Source organism: Phyllostomus hastatus, unplaced genomic scaffold (genome assembly GCF_019186645.2).
Source record: "Phyllostomus hastatus isolate PE091 unplaced genomic scaffold, TTU_PhHast_1.1 phas_scaffold_442, whole genome shotgun sequence".
In the NCBI taxonomy this organism is placed as follows: Eukaryota; Metazoa; Chordata; class Mammalia; order Chiroptera; family Phyllostomidae; genus Phyllostomus; species Phyllostomus hastatus.
In genome coordinates this window covers 3,360,639-3,381,767 of record NW_025334030.1, presented here as the reverse complement: position 1 = coordinate 3,381,767, position 21,129 = coordinate 3,360,639, and the positions used below count along the sequence as shown (strand labels likewise).

The 21,129-nt window shown below is 40.4% G+C and overlaps 1 protein-coding gene across 5 annotated transcripts in view; it reads left to right on the top strand.

The window, feature by feature from the left end:
* The window catches only part of UBN1 (ubinuclein 1), a 57,342-nt gene that overhangs the window by 2,563 nt on the left and 33,650 nt on the right, over window positions 1-21,129 (top strand). For 2 of the 5 annotated variants that reach the window (XM_045820599.1, XM_045820597.1), the window contains exons 3-13: window positions 2,058-2,266; window positions 5,405-5,491; window positions 6,298-6,393; window positions 6,730-6,864; window positions 7,552-7,655; window positions 8,369-8,807; window positions 15,346-15,416; window positions 16,733-16,862; window positions 17,077-17,195; window positions 17,346-17,480; window positions 17,652-17,798. In XM_045820599.1, the coding sequence (XP_045676555.1) occupies window positions 2,058-2,266; window positions 5,405-5,491; window positions 6,298-6,393; window positions 6,730-6,864; window positions 7,552-7,655; window positions 8,369-8,807; window positions 15,346-15,416; window positions 16,733-16,862; window positions 17,077-17,195; window positions 17,346-17,480; window positions 17,652-17,798 (1,672 nt within the window). Of the gene's footprint in view, window positions 1-1,969; window positions 2,267-5,404; window positions 5,492-6,297; window positions 6,394-6,729; window positions 6,865-7,551; window positions 7,656-8,368; window positions 8,808-15,345; window positions 15,417-16,732; window positions 16,863-17,076; window positions 17,196-17,345; window positions 17,481-17,651; window positions 17,799-21,129 lie in introns of all 5 variants that reach the window. The other 3 variants (XM_045820601.1, XM_045820598.1, XM_045820600.1) reach the window with 2 other exon arrangements.

Sequence of the window (21,129 nt, the reverse complement as noted above, 5' to 3'; positions counted from 1 at the left end):
ATAGGTGAAGTTTTACTTTTAAAAGAAAAATAATAAAAATGAATTTTAAATTCAAGCAGTAAAAATATACCATAGAGTTTCTCAGAACAGTATGGTACTTGCTAAGGAATTTCTAGATACTAGATCAAAGTAACAGGATGGATTTCAGAAGTAGTCCTTAAGATATCTAAGATGTTGTATATGATATTTGCCAGATCACCAGGGAAAAGAAGGATTAGGGATTGATGCTGGGAAGAAACCAAGGTAGAGACTCATCTTTTACCTTATAGCATGGTAAATTCAACTTGGGTTAAAGAGCTCAATGTGAAAATTATATTTGTGAAAGATTGGATAGGTAAAGTCTTATATAAGAATTCTTGGTTGGAGAAGGACATTCTAGGCACAAAAGAAATGGGAGAAACCATTAGGGAAAAGAGCCTAGCTTTAACTGCATAAAAAGTTTAATTTTCTTGTCCTGGAGCGGTGGCTCAATTAGTTGGAATGTCATCCTGTACACTGAGAGGTTGTTGGTTTGATTCCTGGTGAGGGCACATACCTAGGTTGCAGGTTCGATTCCTGGTTTGGGGTATATGCAGGAGGTGGTTGCACAGTGTTTCTCTCTTTCTCTCCCCCCACCCCCCACTTCTGTCTGTCTGTCTGTCTGTCTCTCTCTCTCATATCAATGAATATATCCTCTGGTGAGAATAAAAGTTTAAATTTCTTTCACTCTAAGCAGAATTAAACAGTATATAACAGTGAAGGAAAAGTGTAAGATACATGACCGGTACTATATAATACATGTTACATATCTATAATATATTAAAAGCCCTTACAAATCAATAAGACTTTAACTTTTTCAACTATTTCCTTAAGGCTGGACATTCAGGTTTAGATTGCTTTTATTATTTTTCCTATACAAACAAGGCTGCAGAGACTATCCACGTGGATGTGGTAAGAAGTTCACATTTGAATGTGAGTTTTAAAAACACAGGACACAAATTATACACGAAGCACAAAATATATATGTGAGTGTGTGGTGTATTTGCATATTTATATTCTGTAAACCCTTGGAATTCTGGGGTTCACAATGTACTCTGACCATTTCCCAGGAACTTTGATGTTCTTTGACATGTGGTAATTTGGCACTTTGCCAAGACCGGACTCTGAGTGGTGAGAGGCTAGTGTCTTAGGAAGTGAGCCTAGGCACATGACTCTTGAGACACTGGTTTTTTTACTTATTCAAGAAAAGGCATTACTCTGAGCTGATGAAAACTTTGTCATTGTGAAGAATGACTCTAGCCCTGGCTGGTATGGCTCAGTGGGTTGAACACCAGACTGCAACCCAAAAGGTGGTCGCCTGTTTGGTTACTGGGCAGGGCACATGCCTGCATTGTGGGCCAGGTCCCTGGTTGGGGGCATGCGAGAGGCAGCTGATTATTGTTTCTCTCCCTCTCTTTTTCCCTCCCTTCCCCTCTCTCTCAAAATGAAAATAGTATTAAAAAATCTTTAAAAAAATCTACCCCAAAAAAAAAAAAGAGTGTCTCCAAATAAAAGTGAATTTTTGGTGATTAAAATAAAGGGTTCTTACAAAAGATGTTTTCTTCTTAGCCAGGAAAAAAAAAGGTGTTGGATAAATTAAATAAAAAAAAAAACTATTTGTTAGGGTTCTGTGAAATTTTGAGGATTCTTTAAGGCTTTTTTAGCATGGGTTCTCTCATTTCAAAGATCTAGTGAATACGCATAGAAAAAAGACTGGAAGGAAAATATGCTAAACAGATGATCTCTGAAGGATAGGATTTGGGTGCTTTTCATATATATATATATGAAAAATTTTATATTTAAGATGAATATTATTTAAACAGAAAAAAGCAATAAATGGTAATTAAGATAAATTGAACAGTGGATTCTTGTTGACAATGAAATTCTTTTAAACTTAAATCCGTATAACTGAACAGGAAAAATCTTGGTTTGACCTGGCCCTTCTTTTCAGTGTTAACAGAAGCCATGCAGTGACATCCGCTAAGACTTTTTGGTAGCCATGTCGGAGCCCCACAGGGTCCAGTTCACCTCTCTCCCAGGTTCTCTGAATCCTGTGTTTTTGAAGAAGTCCCGGAAAGAGGAGGTTGGGGGAGCAGAGCAGCATCAGGACTCTGAACCGGCTGCAGCAGCTGTGCGGATTACACTCACCCTCTTCGAGCCAGACCATAAACGTTGCCCAGAATTCTTCTACCCAGAGCTTGTGAAGAACATACGAGGGAAAGTGAAAGGCCTTCAACCTGGAGACAAGGTACCCCTCTAGAGGCCCCAGACTCACTCTGCAGATCTAATGCTCAGGGTAGCATGTGCAAGTGGGACTTTCAGAAGGTGAAAGCAAGACCAGGGAGGCTGTGGCTGCCCCAAGATCACGGCACCTATCCCAAAGCAAGCACTGGTTTGCTGGTTTTGCTCCTGGGCACGAAAGGATAGAATTCTTTCCAGAATCGTTCTCCTGATTTATGCTAGAGAAAATGTAAGGCACATCCAACGCTAATTTGAATTATGACTAATTAATGTAAATAAAAGAAATTTTTTTCATGCAAAGCCTGTAAATATCACATGTATGTAAATGTGACCGTCCTTGAATGTTCTGGTGCTGGATTTCATGCTGGACATACTTCTTGTCCAAGGGATTCTCTGCTTCATGCAGGGGCAGGTGAGAAAAGACACATACAATTCTCTTACTATTCTCATACTATTATCTTTTCTCAACACATTAATATACTGGATAGTTACTTTACCTGGAGGGATAGAAACCTATTTTTCTAAGTTTTTTTCTTGTTTTACTTATTTTGGGTGTGGGGAGGGGACAGAATTGGGTTGTAGCCTCTAGGGCTTTTGAGAATCTGTTTGATTTCTCAACTATTTTTTAAATGATCTATTTATTTTTCTAGCAGATTTGTTTTTACTTTTAGTGTGGAACTTCTCAAACTTTTTAGTATGTAATTTCTCAAACACAGAGTAGAGAGAATAGTATAATAAGCCCTATGTGCCTGTCACCCAGTTTCAAATGTTACCAAATGTTTTGGCAATTCATTAAAATTATAAAAAATTCTATAAACTTTTTAGTTCAGTTATGCACTAAAGAAAAGTACACACATGATAAATGGCTGGTTTATTGGATTTCCACAAACAATATATCCATGTAACCTGTACCTAGATCTCAAAATACAACATTTTCCAGGATACCAGAAACCCTCCTCCTGCCTTCCCAAAATACTACCCTGCCCTCAAGGGTAACGACTGCCCTGATTTCCAACAGCTTAGGTCAGTTTTGCCAGTTTTTGTATTTTATATAGATGGAATCATACAGTATGAGCAGGAGCTAGGTGAATAGCATTTATAAACACCTAACTGTATGCTTCTGCCCTGTGTGAGGCTGTGAGGTAGGTTGGTTAGTTGGATCCCACACTGCAGCATTTTGTTCTCTAGAGTGGCTTTAGGCAATTTAGGATTAGATTAGTACCTGGTTTACACAGTGTCTGAGATGATGTTGGTGCAGTTTCCACCACAGTGCCGCAGTGGCCAGTGCTCCTTCAGTCTAATTCATGGTTGTGCTGTTTGGGGTGAGTACCTTTGGTTAGAAGGATTGTCCAGTTTTCTTTGCTCATGTAAAAATATGTTTCTTTAATTAAGTTCTGATTTGCTGAATGGAAGCCAATTGAGTCTGTGCCAAGGGTCAGCTTATCGTATGAGGGCCAGTGGGCAGATGAAAAATAGTAATTTCAAATTCATTGGCAATCCCTTTTTTGAAGTAGGAATAGTATCCCCTTCTTTGAGAGGAAGAGGAAGTAGCATGGATTAATTAAGCTACCTTTTATGGGCTTAAACCCAGATCAATAGGTGACCTGAAATTAACTCCTGTGCTTCAGTTTCATCTTTTTGGGGGTTCTAGATGTTCTTTTCCATTGCAGAAAAATGCATGGAGCATACACAGAGAACACCGGGTTCAGTTTCAGGGGATTCAGCTCTTGCCTTCAGATTGAATATTCCTGAATCATTGTGTCTATTCTGTAGTCTCAGAGGACAGTGTGATCTGACATTCATGTATTTATTCATTTAGCATATATTTCTTATCACGTGAAGACACTGTGCTAGATTCTGAGGACTATATAAGGTGGAAAAGCTGCTGTCCCAGCCTCAGAGGAACTTGCAATCTTATAGGTGTTTTAAGAGAATTATACCAACACAGGTAACAGGAGTCACAGTGTGGTACTTGTTTAAATCTGGTACAAATACAGGCCCTGGGGGTCTTGGACAGAGGAAAGCTTACATCCTAAATGCTGTGTCTGCACAGAGCTGGACCTTCATATGTTCAGGAAATAGCAATTATTGGATGACTTGTTTGCAAGGCATTGAGGAGTACACAATGAATCTAACACTTATCCACATGGGTGGGATTTCTTAAAAATTTTTGAACCCCTTAAATAATATGTGATCATTGTAGAAAAATTAGAAGATACCAATAAGCACATGTTTTAAAGACCATCCATTTGTAGAACATTCACTATATGTATGTTCTGTAATATTTCACTCTACATATATAACCTAAATTATTTAACATTCTTTATGGGTGAGTGGGATTTAAGTAGGCAGAGATAAGAGGTGGGATCTAATCTTTAGTGTTTTTGGCCTACTCTGAAGTCTTAAGGTATTTAGTATGGATGTTTTTTATTATTAAAATTAAGATTCCTTGCCAAAGAAGCTAAAGGTTTAACTGTGGAAAATTGATGAGAAAAATGCAAGAGTAAGTTTATGGAATCTTTGGAAAACTGCATGAAAATATTTGCAGTATTTAGATTGGGAGGAAAGAGATTACTGATCCTTCAAGATAGGTGCCCAAGGAAAGGGACTGCCATGAACCTGGGTTTGATTTTCCATAGAGTTGAGAGAAAAGCAAATTCATACCACTTTTCTGACCAATAAGGCAGAATAACTCTTAAGAATTTGTGCTATATTCAGTGGGTTCTTAACCCTTTTGAGCCATGAACTGCTTTGGAAGTGAACCCCTTCTTAGAATTAAGTTTTTAAGTACATAAAATAATTTTTAGGGCAACAAAAGAAACCAACTATATTGAAACATACGTCTATACAGGTTGAGCATCCCTGACTAAAGGACCTTTGCTATATCTGGAGCTCTATAGGGCATGGTTCTTTGGTGGGCGGTTGTAGGCATTTAAGTTAGTTTTGTTGAGTTACCTGAGTGGAAAATTTTCTTAAACAACTAAGGTAAGCACTGATGGGAAGGTAGCATGTTTTCTACCTTGTCTTTTCTGAAAAACAGCTATTTTTATTACACAGTTTATAGGTGTTAAGTGGTCAGTGGATGTACTATGAATACATAGTGGGGACTTTTTGTAACTCTTGTTGTGGAATGGTCTTTTTACAGAAGAAAGATCTCTCAGATCCTTTTAATGATGAAGAAAAGGAAAAGCACAAAGTGGAGGCCCTTGCCCGGAAATTTGAAGAAAAATATGTAAGATTTCTCTTCGGGCGACAAAACAACCTCATTGGGTGGGAAAGGTTTCTAGATGTTTCCGCATTCCTTTAGTGGAATATCATCTAATTAACATTGATGTGGAAATAAGTGTAGAGCTTGGAGAGAATGGAATGTAGTTATTAAAGAAATGCGTGAAGGTATAGAAAATGCATGCAGCGGGACTAATGTGTGCAGCTAAATGGACAAATAAACAAGAAGGACCTTTTACTCCTAGAATTTATCATTAGAATAAATATCTTGATAAAAGACATATGAGATCAATTAGTTCATTCTTCTGTCTTAGGCCATTTTATACAGATGTAAATCTGTCCTATTTTAGATGTTTTTTCAAAAGATTTCATTAATTTTTAGAGGTAGGGGAAGGGAAGGAGAAAGAGAAGGAGAGAAACATCAACATGTGAGAGAAAGATCAGTCAGTTGCCTCTTGCACGTGCCCCAACCGTGGACTGGGCCTGCAACCCAGACATATGCCCAGACCAGGAATCTAACCAGTGACCTTTTGCTTTGCGAACAATGCTCAATCTAGTGAACCACACTGGTCTAGTGAACCACAAAAGTCTTTAGGGAAGGAGATTTTAGGGGAGGTGTGAGTGTGAATGTTCCAGTGCTTTACAACCTTTAGTCAATAGCTGATGAAATTCAAGGCAACAATTCTGTGTATTTTTAAAAAAGCTTGTGACCTTAGACTTAAAAATTTGTTAGGAGGGTAGATTTCATGTTAAATGTTCTCGGCACAATTACCAAAAAAAAAAAAAAAGCATTTGATCTGTTTAAAATTTTAGGGTGGGAAGAAACGTAGAAAAGACCGAATACAGGACTTAATTGATATGGGGTATGGTTATGATGAATCTGATTCCTTCATCGATAACTCTGAGGCGGTAAGTACTTAATGAAAATGCCATATAGGAACTACCACACCCTTGCTCCTACTAGTGATGGCCCAGAAGCTAGGGGATGGCACAGAGTGGTCCTGACCTTACCATGAGGAAGGACCTGTGCCAATAGAGAGGAAGTGGCACTCTTGGGGTTGGCCTTAGTTTCCTTACTGGAAAGGATACCAGATCTGCCCAAAACAACTCCTAGCTCAGACTTTCATGACTGACCAGAAGCATGTGTAGGCATGTGGTCTGAAATGTGACAGAAAAACATCTGCTCTGTATCTTTGGACTATAGTACCAGCACTTGGAGCTGACTGTTTGTTTTTTGCCTTTCAGTATGATGAGCTTGTTCCTGCTTCTTTGACTACAAAGTATGGAGGATTTTACATTAACTCGGGAACCCTGCAGTTTAGACAAGCATCAGAATCTGAGGATGACTTTATTAAAGAAAAGAAGAAAAAATCTCCAAAGGTTAGAACGTTGCTCGCTTTTGGATTTCAAAAGTGCTTTTTTATAAATCTTGTGAGATCAGTGGGTGACTTGCCAGAATAGTACTGTTTAAGGATAGCTTAGGAGATTGGTGGAAAAGCATGAGCTGTGCCAAAGTTGACAGTTACCTCTCACACCTGTGCCGTGCAAGATGCCGTGAGTCCCAGCAGGCTTGGCAGGGATTTCTTTTTTTGAGGTTGTTTCAGGGTGGGGATGAGGGTAGTGAAAGGTGTGACGTGAGGGAAGTTTGCACCAGTAATGCTGTGTCTTTTCTGTGGACACAGAAAAGTCTTCAGTTCCCAGGGCTCTCACCCCAATGAAAACAAGTTAGCCTTAAGATCAGTTTATTTTGAAATCTATCTATTATAGCCTATGTGTTTAAAATGAGAGACAGTGCCCACATACAGCTCATTTTACTAGAATGGTTTCTGGCTACACAATAGCCACTATTGTCTCAGTCCTAGGTGCTTCCAGGAGACACTGTCAGTGGCAATGCTGTGTTGACCTACCACAGGTCTGTGGTCCAGGACTGATCTGAAAGCTTTTGTTCATGAAGTAAATAGGACAGCTCTTAGGATGTGCCCTGGGTGGAGCAAGGCCAGTGCTGTGTTGTGCACTTGCTCCCTGAATGAGGGAGCTGTGTAACTGTGCCTTGTCTTTAATTCTCAGAAGCGGAAGTTGAAGGAAGGTGGTGAGAAGATAAAGAAAAAGAAGAAAGAGGACACTTATGACAAGGAGAAGAAATCGAAAAAGTCCAAGTTTTCCAAAGCCGGGTGAGAGGCAGCAGCTTCTTTCCGGGGTAAAATCTGTACTGTTAGGGCAGGACACCTAGGAGCTGACTTGCCCTCCTTCTCTCAGCTTCAAAGGAGACAGCAGGGCCTGGTCTGCTGTTCCCCCTCACGCCTCCCACAGTGCTATAGTAGGCATAGTCAGTGCTCTCACATCTCTGTTATCAGACATGCAGAGTTCTCTCTGTCCCACCGTCAGTGTTGGCTATTTCTGTCACTATATGATTACTGCTGTTTCTTGTTCTCTTGGGCACTCCTCCTCTGCCCTAGTTCTCCTGTCTCTTCTCTTTCCCTTTGTCTTCTCTGGTCCTGCTTTCTTTTGCCTCACTAGTCTCACCCCAGCTGCCCTTCAAGTTGCTGCTGCTCTCTGCTGTTCTTGCTTTCTCCCTTTAAATACTTTTCTTGCTCAGTCCCTTTTTGCGACCTTTTATTTCAGCCTGGCAGTGGTTTTTAAAAACCCATTGGATATGTAGCAAGCACTTTGTGACACAGTTTTGCTAACCTGTATTAAATCTCAAGTTTTGGTCCCAGCAAGAAGGAGATCCATGTGCCAAGAGGAGGGAGGAAGAATAACAGGGTGGACTTGTGACTGAGGTTCCTGGAGACCATTGCGTTGGGAGCAAGGGTGAAGTCCCTCTGTGAATTTCCCTTCTGAGGTGTACTGCAACATTAGTAACCAATTTCCCCCTTACTTGCAGCTTCACAGCCCTCAATGCCAGTAAGGAAAAGAAAAAAAAGAAATATTCTGGGGCTTTGAGCGTTAAAGAGATGCTAAAGAAATTTCAGAAGGAGAAAGAGGCTCAGAGAAAGAGGGACGAAGACCATAAACCGGTAGCAGTTTCATCAGCAGAAGCTCAGGGCCTTCGGGAATTGGAGGGTACTTCTGACCCCTTGCTGTCTCTCTTTGGCTCCACTTCTGACAATGACTTGCTCCAGGCAGCTACTGCCATGGACTCGCTGACTGATTTGGACTTGGAGCATCTGCTCAGTGAGTCTCCAGAAGGAAGCCCCTTCCGTGATATGGATGATGAAAGTGATTCCCTTGGGGTGGGACTGGACCAGGAATTCAGGCAGCCCTCTTCCCTCCCTGAAGGCCTGCCTGCACCCCTGGAGAAGCGCGTTAAGGAGCTGGCTCAGGTATGGTGACACAGAGTGCCAGGCTTTCTTGGAAGCAGTTTGGGCAGATTGACACTGGTTCTGCACCACATCAAGCTTGCTGCCCAAAGCAATCCTTAGTGAGTTGGCAATTTCAGTGTAAGCTCTTCCGGGCTCTGTTCTCATCCCAAGTGAGGGAACACTGTAAGCTCTGCTTGTCAAATGTCATTTTTAGACCTTTTGTGGTTCTTTCACTGTTAGAAAATTTACTGTCTTCCAGGGAGATTTTCTGTTTTCTGCCTGTAGATTCCCTCCCACAGAGTATCTTCCCTTTTGTATGATAGACTAACACCAGTATTGGCAGCAGGCAGCTGAGGCAGAGATCCATCTTTTTAGTAATCTGTTGAAGATTTTTTTTTGGAAATTTACAAAAGGTTGAAGACATGTTGTATATAGAGTATATGCTTAGTTGCCACTGGGTTTTAGCTGCTCCCTAGACTAGCATGTCATCAGTGATAGGTATTGTTTATAGGAATTCCTAAATGATGATAAATAAAAAGCAGAATTTTAAATGCTGCCCATACCCTATTAAAAACAGTGACAACTGTCAGAATCAAGCAGCCATTGCTGTTTTCCCCTGATAACAGGGAATTGATACCTAGAGTACTAAGTGGTGCCAATTTAGTAACATATTCCTACCTAAAAGCTAACCATGCTGTGTTAGTCTAGATGACATTTACCCTTTAGTTAAAATAATCTTTCACCTGCAACTCCGGTGGCATTCCTACTTTATAGCTGTAAGTTTTAAACCAGTGATTTTCATAATGTTCCAGAATCACTGTATGTATATCCATGTGTAAAGGGCAAGGTAAATGTTAACCACTGCTACAAATGATTTTCTCACTTCCAAAAAATATTTGAATACATCATATGAAGTAAATCAAACAACTTATTCATATCTCTAGTTCATTCTCATTAGCTCGTGTGAGGTGTAAGACATAAGGATTCTATCTGAATGTAATGATTTAAATGAATTGTACTATATCAGAAATTCAGAGTATATCTTAATAGAATGTTAAGTTACAAGTAGTTGAATCTGAAAGTTGCAAGTAGTTGAAATTTGGCATGTTTGAGCATGCTATTGTGTATTTGCTCTCAGAATTTATGTTAAAGAATCATTACACCTTGTTCTTTTCAGTCCTCTGGTTTGTAAATTGTTTTGTAGCATCTGAAAGTCTTATCAAGTAAGTTGAGTAAGGTATATGTGGCAGAAGCTAGTCAGTTTTAGAGAAAAGTCAAAGCAATTCTTGGATATTACCCTACTCCCACCATAGGTTGTATTGTAGTTTAATAACTTACACTATTTCCCTTTCTTGGGAAAGATGGACACATTTAGTGGAAACAAAGTGGCATAACATGAAAGAGCACTGGGCTGTGATTCAAGAAAGCCTTCTGGAGTGCCCTGGGTGGACACTGTGAGCAAAATGTCCTTCCTCAGTGTTTGCCAAGTCTTGGTTATCTCTTGGGCACCATGGAGACAGGGTTCGGGATTCCATAGATAAGGTAGGCTGGGTCCTGGTGGGGTGGTGGTGACCAGGAGAGATTGATCTACTGGCTTGAAAATATAATGATGAAATGTGAAATTGGTACTGTAGTCATCCTCTGATCCTTCTATAATAGCATTAAGAAACTTTGGGAAATGAGATGGAAGGTGGGAATTACCCATCATCCTGACAGTCTGAAAACTTTATATATTTTTTCTAGCATCTCTGTATATGTTTTTATGCAGTTGTAATTATAGTTGTGAATGGTTGTTTCCTGCTTTCTTCACTTAATAAATATTATAAACTCTCATCACTTTTAATGGTTGCATGAGAAAGAAGGCTTACTTTCAAAAGTTACTTAATGCCACTCCTAAGGATCCCAAGGTTCTTTGTTCCCACCAAGGCCCTGCACTTGGGCATGAGTGCTCTAGACTCAGACCCTCCTGAGAATCTGCTGGGAAAGATATTATTCTCAGGAAAAAATGGCTGTGCACACAAAAATTGCATATAATTTCAAAAGCCATACATGGGTATTTAGATCCTTAATAAGGAGCCCTGTCCTATCTTGAACTGGATATTACAATTTTAAAGCTTAAACTTCATGTCTATAACTATAACATTAGCAGTGTTATATATTTCTCAGTTTTCATTCCCTTTATTTTTTTCCTCTTATTGCCTTTATTTTTATAATAATTTGTTTAGATTTTAAATCTTGGCCCTAGATGACACATGTATCAGTTTCTATTGTCTAAAAAACTACCCCCAAACTTAGTGGCTTCAAAAAACGATTCATTTCTCCTGACTCTTTGGGTTGGCTGGGTGGTGTCTTGTGCCCTTATTCTGCTGGCAAGATGACTGCGTGCTGGGACAGTGGGGCCTCTCTCTCTTTTCGTCTTTCATCCCTGTCTTTTTCAGTGCCTGGCAGTCTCAGGGCAACATTTCAAGCAATAGTGGAAGTCATAAGGCCCTTAAGGTCTAGTCTGAGAAGTTGTATGTACCATATTACTTTTGCCACACTGTATTGGTAAAGGAAATCACAAGTGCACACCAGATTGGGGGGTTGGGGAACTAGAGACCACCTCTCCCTGCAGGAATGCATGTTCTTGGAGGGGAGGAATCTGTTGTCCTGTTTGCAGTCTACCATGGAACATAAGCAGATTCTAATCTGACGTGATCCCTTAGGGAAAATTTTTTTCTTTGGGAAGCAAGAATTAGATTTATGTTCAAGCTAGATGTGATACTTAAAACTTAAAAAAATATATTTGAAAACTTAAGTATGTTACAGAGGTCCTCCAAGAAGGTGAACTTGGTGAATGCCCAAGCAGTGTTTACTCTTTTCTTCTCACACTAGCCCCGTTTTCACTTCTTACTCCTTTGTGCTGTACATTTTAACGGGCCCCAGGGACTCCAGTGATTTGATTCAATGGTCTTAACCATTTTTCTCTTAATATGTGTTGATTTTGTATTTTGTTTTGATTGTTGAAAAGCTCAGGTGTGTCGGCCCCCTTAGATTTCTCTCTTTAGTTTGGCAGATACACAGCCTGGTCCATATAGATGACCCAGGTCTGTTTTGGTCCTCTTCAGTCAAGCATAAAATGGTAACAATACTAAGAATAGAAAAGAAACAGAGCCCCCATGTCATCTACCCTGCTGCTCTGCCTGCTCACTGTTTACTGTTTACTGAGTTAGAACCCCCACATTGCAAATCCAGGGAGACATGGATCCAAGGAGAGTAAGGTTGGAAAAAACTAAGCTGTGTGATCTTCCTTAAAAAAGAAAATCATGCCAGATTTAATTCTGTTTAGCAAAAAGAGGTACAGTATGTAAGGTTTTGAACTAGGTGCTGAGAGGTTATAAATCACTTTTCTTACAATAAATAAAATAGCTCATTAAAAGACTGTTGGAACTATTGTAGATCAGCATGATCTGGCTGGTATAACTTTACTTCCTAGTTAATCTTTGATTGATCCGTTTATTCAATTCCTTGAATAAGGGTGTCCATATTTAAGGTTGAGGGACCTAATGTATTTCTGGAAGACTCTCAGATGCATATCCAGTTGCTCTTTTAATTAGATTCATTTAAAAATGCAGCACTTAATTACTTTTTATATAAAACCAGACCCTCAGAGGTGCTGTCTACACATCCAAAAGGCAGCAGGGAAAAAAATCCTTTAAAAAATTATATAGCCAGAGCCCTGGCTGGCGTAGCTCAGTGGATTGAACGTGGGCTGTGAACCAAAGCATCGCAGGTTTGATTCCCAGTCAGGGCACATGCCTGGGTTTCAGGCCACGGCCCCCAACAACTGCACATTGATATTTCTCTCTCTCTCTCTTTCTCCCTCCCTTCCCTCTCTAAAAATAAATAAATAAAATCTTTTAAAAAATTATATAGCCAGAAAGCTTCTGAAATATTGGAGAAATGGCTGATAACTAAAAGTAAATTTTGATTGGAAACTTGACAAACAGTGGTGCATTTAAAATACATGCTGAAGTAATTACATTGAATTACTATGAAGGTGCTTTTGGATCTCATAACTAACAGTGTATAAGCTTAAGCAAAAGAATGGCTCAATTTTGTTTTCTCTCGAACTAAAATCATACTTCCAGTACATTAGAAGTGTCAAGTTAGAATTCTAGATCCTTCTGAAAGTATAAGAAATTGGCAGATGAATAGGTTAAAAGTCACCCCATTCTCATCCATCCATTTGACTCTGTTTCATCTCAGGCTTCTGTGCTATCATCTAGCCAAGGGATCTTGCTGAAGCTGCAAGTTGTGTTTGGTTGAATGGTACTAAACTTTTCTTCTTCTAGTTTGCATTCTTTCAGTGATATCTGTTCATTTGTTTGTTCATCCATCCACTCAGCTGGTATTTACTAAGCATCTAATATGTAATAGGCAGCTTTGGGAAATATATTGATGAATAAGATTCTGTTCTTATCCATGAATTTGTTGTATAAATGGACCAGTAGACATGTAAACAACTGACTATTGGACAAAACAGAATGAAATAAGCCCTATGATTTTTTGATGGCCAAGTAGATGGCAGATAGCCAGCTATAAAGAGATGTAAGAGCAGCCCTCTGTGGGGGTATACTGCACTCAGGCTGTAGGCACTTGGCCAGCCTCAAGGGAGTGATGGTGTGTTAGTAAACCAGGACACAGAGCGGAGGATTGGCGAGTTGTTGGATGGTGGGGCCACCCTAGTATGTGGTAGGAGTATGGCCAGGGCCAGATCCTAGAGAATCTTCAATGCCACATGAAGGAGTTTAGATTTGATTCTAGACTTGGAAAGAGGTGTTGAAGAGTTCTAAGGAACAGAGTGGAAGGATTTAAGAAAACTAGAATGCTGTTATTAGAAGTGGGGAACATAAGAGGAAGAGCAGAAACTAGTGGGTTTGGTTTTGGCAAGTTTGCATACCAGAGGGCCATCCATTTATAAAAATAATTGGAAATTACTTAGAAGTAATTGGAAATTCTGATTTAGAGCTTAGGAAAAAAGGATTAGGGGTTGGGGGTTTAGATTTGAGTAGGATTAGAGTAGGTTGGGGGTTTAGATTTGCGAGACCTACATGAATTTTTGTTGTTTTGAAGCTGTGAGGGGGAAGGCATTATTGGAAGAAGTGGGTTCTAGATAGAACCTTGGGTGTCGATTAGTAATCAAAGAGCTAGTGGAGGAGACAGATGGAGTAGTCAAAGGTAGAAAGAAGACCCAGTGAGGAAGGCATGTGGGGTGAAATGAAAGTAGAGGATGGTTATTAGTGTCTGCTGTTTCAGAGGGCTGGATCAGGATCGATCATTTTATTTATTTAATTATTTATTTTTAAAGATTTTTACTTATTTTTAGAGAGATGGGAAGGGAGGGAGAAAGAGAAGGAAACATCGATGTGAGAGAGAAACATTGATCATTTACCTTGTACATGCCCTGACCCGGAGTGAACCCACAACGCAGGCATGTGCGCTGACCAGGTATCAAACCTGCGACCTTTCGTTTTGTGGAGTGTTGCTTAACTAACTGAGCCACACCAGTCAGGGTAGGATCGATCATTTCATTTTAGATGGTGACCTTATCCAATTTGCCATTATTGTTATACTGTATACAAGCCTGAAGTTTTATTTGCCTTTGAAAGCCTTCAGCAGCAACTCTTGGGTTTGGATCAGTGATTCTCCATCCTCTCTGTCTCTTAGAGTCACCAAAGTTACTTTTAAAGAGTACTGATGCTTGGGCCTTTCTTAAAGAATAGAGATTCATGGGTCTCCTTCCCTGAGTTTCTGATGTGATTGGTTCAGAGTGGGGAAAGCTAACAGGTGATTCCAACGTGCAGCCAAGTATGAGAACCACTGGTTCAGACTTTGGCAGAGTTTGCTTTCCTCACTTGTGCTTTCAGAGCTGAGGCTGGTTGCTATGGTTGCTTCAGGGATCTTCACGCTTGCCATCCAGATGTTAACTGTGTTCTTATAGGAAACAAAACAATGTATAGTAACCCACTATACCTCTTTTAATAGGTAGTAAGGTATGTTAGTAATTCCAGTTATGAATTTTCAAAGAATTACAATGTTCTTAAATGCTAAAGTAGCACATTATTGTTATTTTGGAAGATAAAGGCCTTCAAATATTGCAAGTTTCTTAAAAGTTCTTGATTGTTTTTATACTGTAGATGTATGGAAATTCCACCTTGCAGTTTAGATGATAGAATGCTAGGTGCAAGAGTTAGCTAGCTGGATAAATCAAATGCAAAATGATTGCTTTGACTCTGTGATTTTCTTTTATGTGACTGTTTTTTTTTCAAGTCCTAGACAGAACAGACAGTCCATGAATACTTCAGCAGCATTTGAAAAGAGCTGGATACACCATTTCTAGAGCATATAATGATCACAAGTGTACTTAATCTGAGTTTAGGGCTGAGTAGGGAAGGACACGGTGAGGATTTGATCGATAGGTGTTCTGTAGGGACTGACTGCCCTTGGGTCTGTGGGTGAGTGTGAGGACCCTGTGGGGAAAGTGCACTAATGGATGTTACTGTCTGCTATGAACCAGGCTGCCAGAGCTGCTGAGGGAGAGAGCAGACAGAAGTTCTTCACCCAGGATATTAATGGAATCCTCTTAGAGTGAGTATCTTTTGTTTCTTTACTGTTACCATGCCTGGGATGAGCAGGCCAGGGGAAATGGGAGTGAACTAATGGGTCTCCTTCCTTGAGTTTCTGATGCGAACCCAATTGAACTACACGAAGGTGACTGCCCATGAGATTTTTAAAAAATTGTCTTTTGTTTTATTCTTTTTAAAGGGGGGACAGGCAAACCAAATATATGTCTCTAGGAAATGATAGAACTTACTAATCTTAGCAGGCATTATTAGAAGACTGTATAACATAGTCATGGCCTATTGGAAGTAGATTTTGGGGTATGAGATGAGACAAGAGAGAAGGTATTGCTTGCCTGTCTGTGATAAAAGTGAGAGATGATTTGGTATAGCCAGGGAACTGCTCTGCTGGATGCTCCTCAGAGTACTTGGTCATTCTCTTCTTGCTCTCACTTCTGCTCCCAGGGTCAGTGTGCATCATCCTGTAAGACTTCTCCCCAATGGCCAAAACCCTGAGATGGTACACTGTATGAATTGGATTAATAAGCAGAACCCACCCCCCCGCACCACCCCCCAACACATAATTCCAAACCAGATTCTTTGTATGTGGCTCTCCAGCTTTCCAGCTTCTCTCCTGGTTGCATTTTGTATTACGTAGCAGAGAAAACTTATTTCTCAACAGCTAAAGATTTTTCACATGTAAGAACAGTTGTCAAAACTTGGGAATATTCTAGCAAAGGATCTTGCCTGGCCAGTATGGGGATTGGCCACTTGAGCCAGGAAGCTTGGGCTATAGAGAGCACCTGCAAGTCAGCACAGATAAGAATTTTAGGTCCACGGTGCCTGTTAGAGTGTGCCAGACGTGGAGAGCTCAAGGGATCAAAGACTATTAGAAATAGTATTCTGCTTATCTAGATGGGGACACTGGAGGGATAAGGATTTCCCTGACTTCCTAATCAGGGATAGAAAAGTAAGGAAGGGCTGCTGGAAAGTATTGACCCTAAGTAACTCATTCACTTTCCAGTTTGAAAGCTTTTATATCTTAATTTATGAAATTTAGTACTTCAGGACTTGTTCTCCTGGGCTCTGATAACCTTTGACTTGGTCTTATCTTTGTCCTGAGAGCCTTAACCCACTTTACCTAGCCAAGTTCATCAGGTTTTGGAATTTTTGTTTGATGACTGTTGGAGATCTGTTGCACTGGCCACTCGGTTATACTGTGTGACTGACAAGATGAGGTTTGACCTTCTCTTGGCTCCTAGCTTTCCTGTCCGTGGTAGGTGACCTAATGACGAGAGAAGATGCCATGTGCTGTGGCCCATTGATAACTGTTCTGTTCTTCAGCATAGAGCTGCAAACTCGGGAGCTGAGTAGCCAGGTCCGTTCTGGGGTGTATGCCTATCTTGCTTCATTCCTGCCCTGCAGCAAGGACACCCTGGTCAAACGTGCTCGAAAACTTCACCTCTATGAACAGGTGGGTGACTCTGGAGTGGAGCCTGTTGGCTTTGGGGCCCAGAGGAGAGGGTGACTGAGTCTTCACAGATGCTATATGTGCTGCTGCACAGCCTCTGTGCAATCATTCCTACGGTATGTCCTCCCTACAGGAGGTATAAGAAGGCATACCTCACTACTAGAGCTATAAGAAGAGATGTATAAAACAGACTTATGATATGTCCTGCTCTCTGCAGGGGGGGCGTCTGAAGGAACCTCTCCAGAAGCTTAAGGAAGCCATTGGCAGGGCAATGCCAGAGCAGATGGCCAAGTACCAGGATGAATGCCAGGCACACACGCAAGCCAAGGTTGCTAAGTAAGTATGTCCTATTGCTCTTGTCAGCATTACCACCTCCTTATCTGAGGAGTCCCTGTGGTGGGGGGCAAGGGGGAGGCAGTGGACACAAGAGAAAGCAGTTCTTCTGTAGTAACCTCAGGGTCCTGTTTAATTCTGTTCACCCGGTAGGATGCTGGAAGAGGAGAAAGACAAGGAGCAGAGAGAACGAGAACGGATTTGTTCTGATGAGGAAGAAGATGAAGAAAAGGGGGGCAGGAGGATAATGGGACCCCGGAAGAAATTTCAGTGGAATGATGAAATCAGGTGTGCCCAAACTGGGTCCGGGTTTGTGGGGCCAGTGTCTGAGCATGTTCCCGTATTTCTAATGAAGGTTAGAATCATTTACTTTAATTAGGACTGGTGAAAGCACATGATTAAAACCTTGAAGAAGCATTCGGGATAGTTTGAAGTTTCTGACTTCTGCCTACTCCTCAGGGAGCTGCTCTGCCACGTGGTGAAGATAAAACTGGAGAGCTATGATCTGGAGAGGAACAACAAGGCCCATTCCTGGGAAGACTATGTGAAGGTGTTTCTGGATGCTGAGGTCAGACCTCTCTGGCCCAAAGGCTGGATGCAGGCCAGGTGAGGGCCCATGAACAGCCATTATGTTCAGTGTGATGATAAGGTGGAACATTCTTGCAGTAAAGAAATATATGAGTACTTCTTTTGTGCTAGGCCAACCAGGTCCCTTCCTTTAGAGAACCACTATCTGGTTGACTCAACTCTAAATTCACGTGAGGAATTGGGGAGCATATGAGCCTTCTTGGTCTTCCCTAGTAGAAGGAAGTCTGCTGGGTTTTGTCTTTGTCCCATTTCAATTCAAAGTTGACTGCATGTTCTTCTTATCTCAATCTGCCCTTTCTGCGTTGAGATAATGGCTCCTACTAGAAGCTGAGAGATGGAAACATTTTCTGTAACGGACAGAAGTCACATTTGCAAGTAGCAGGGCTGACTGCTTATTGGAGTTAAGTGCCAGGCTTTTCTCATAGGCTGCTTTGTGTTATGTAGTTTCCCATAAATGGGCTACATTTGCAATAGACAAAGTTAGCTAGAGCTAGTGTTTTGGGTTTTTTTTTAAGATTTTATTTATTTACTTTAGAGAGAGGGGGAGGGAGAGAGAAAGAGAGGGAGAGGAACATCAATTGGTTGCCTTTAGCATGCTCCCATCTGGGGAACTACCCTGCAACCCAGGCATGTTCCCTGACTGGGAATCGAACCAGTGACTTCTTGGTTCTCAGGTTGGCACTAAATCCATTGAGCCACACTGGCCAGGGCTAGTGTTCTTCTTTAAAAAAATCTTTATTGTGGTAAAATATACTTATCATTAAAATTTATAGTCTTAACCATTTAAGTGTACAGTCGAGTGGTATTACATACATTCACATTGTTGTGAGCCATCGCCATTATCCATTTTCATAAATCTTTTCCTCATAAAACTGACAATTTGTACCCATTAACTGATAAATTCACGTTTCCCTTTCCCTCTAGACACTTGCATCCACCATTCTACCTTCTGTCTCTGTAAATTTGACTACTCTAAGTACCTCATATAGTTAGAGTCATACAGTATTTGTCTTTTTGTGATCAGCTTACTTCACTTAGCATAGTGTTATCAAGGTTCATCCATGTTGTAGCATGTTACAGAATTTCCTTCCTTTTTAAGGCTGAATAACATTCCACTGTATGTACATATTGCCTTTTGCTTATTCATTCATCGATGCAAACTTATGTTGCTTCCACATTGTAACTATTGTGAATAATGCTGCCAATGAACATGAATGTACAAATATCTTAAGACCCTGCTTTCAATTATTTTGGTTTTATATATACCCAGAAGGAGAATTTCTAGGTCATACGGTAATTCTATGTTTACTTTTTTTGAGGAATTTTTCACAGTAGCTGTTATTTTCTATTTCCACCAATAGTCTACAGGGTTCTCTAGTTTCTCCACATCTTCCCCAATACTTGTTTATGGTTTGTTGTTGTTGTTTTTTAAAAATTGATTTTATTTTTATTTTAATATTTATTTTAGAGGGAGAGAGAAAGGAACACTGATATGTTGTTCCACTTGTTTCATGCTATTTATTGGTTGTTTCTTGCATGTGTCCAGACTAGGAATCAAACCCACACCTTGGATTATGGGGACAACACTCTAACCAACAGAGCTACTTGGCCAGGGCTTTATGGTTTTTTGACTATAGTTATCCTAATGGGTATGAGGTAATATCTCATTGTAGTTTTGATTTGTATTTCCCTAATGATTAGGGATGTTGAGAGTCTTATTAAATACTTCTTTGCAGCAATGTCTGTTCAAGTCCTTTGCCCATTTTTAAGTTGGTTTGCTTATTTTTTGTTTTTTGTTTTTAAGATTTTACTTATTGATTTCTAGAGAAAGGGTGAAGGAGGGAAAAACAGACAGAGAGATACATCAGTGTGTGGTTGCCTCTTGCATGCTCCCAACTGGGAACTCACCTAGGCATGTGCCCTGATTGGCATTCAAACTGATAACCCTTTGGTTCACAGGCTGTCACTCAATCCACTGAGCCACACCAACCAGGGCTGTTTTTTTAATTGTATATTTTATTGTTTATGTTATTATAATTGTCTGAAATTTTCCCTTTGTCCCCCTCTATCCAGCCCCTCACTCCCTAGGCCACAGGTGGCAAACACAAGTCCTGTGGGCCAAATCCAGCCCTCCACTTTGTTTCATCCGACCTGGCACCTTGTTTCCACCCGGTGGCAGCGCCAAGCCTCTGCCTCTTGTTAAGGACTAGTTACGTTTAAAAAGTCCTAAAATTACGTTCAGCCCTTTGAAGGCAACCTGGAGGCTGATGTGGTCTCTGGTGAAAATGAGTTCGACACCCCTGCCCTAGGCAATCCCCACACCATTGTCCATGTCCATGGGTCCTGCATATATGTTCTTTGGCTACTCTATTCCTTGTGCTGTACTTTGATTCCCATGACTTTTCTGTAACTATCAATTTGTATTTCTTAATTATTTCACCTTTCTCAACCATCCTCCCCAACCCTCCTCCCATCTTGCAACCATTAAAATATTCCCTGTGTATGATTCTCTTTCTGTTCTGCTTGTTTGTTTATTTTGGTTTTTTAGATTCAATTGCTGATACATTATTTATTGCCATTTTATTGTTCATATTTTTTATCTTTTTCTATTTCTTAAGACCCTTTAACATTTCTTATAATACCAGTTTGGTGGTGATGAACTCCTTTAGCTTTTTCTTATCTGGGAAGCTCTTTATGTGTCCTTTGACTACTCTTGGTTGGAGGTCCTTGCTTTTCATCACTTTGAATATTTCTCACCAATCCTTTCTAGCCTGCAAAGCTTCTTTTGAGAAATCAGCTGACAGTCTTATGGGGGCTTCCTTGTAGGTAACTAGCTTCTTTTCCCTTGCTGCTTTTAATTAAGATTCTCTCTTCGTGTTTGACCTTTGGCATTTTAATTATGATGTGTCGTGTAGTGGGTCTCTTTGGGTCCATCTTGTTTGGAGCTCTCTGTGCTTCCTGGACTTGTATGTTTATTTCCTTCACCAAGTTAGGGAAATTTTCTTTCATTATTTTTTGAAATGGGTTTCCAAATTCTTGGTCTCTTCTCCTTCCAGTACCCCTATGATGTCTGTACGCTTGAAGTTGTCCCAGAAGTGTCCTTACACTGTCCTCACTTTTTGGATTTTTTTTCTTCCTGCTGTTCTGATTGGTTGTTTTTTTTGCTTCCTTATGTTCCAAATCACTGATTTGATTCTTGGCTTCATCCAGGCTAATGTTGATTCCCTGTAAATTTTTTTTTATTTCGATTAGTGTATCCTTTGTTTCCGACTGGTTTTTTTATGCTGTTGATCCTAAGTTCTTTGAGCATCTCTATAACTGGTGTTTTGAACTCTGCATCTGATAGATT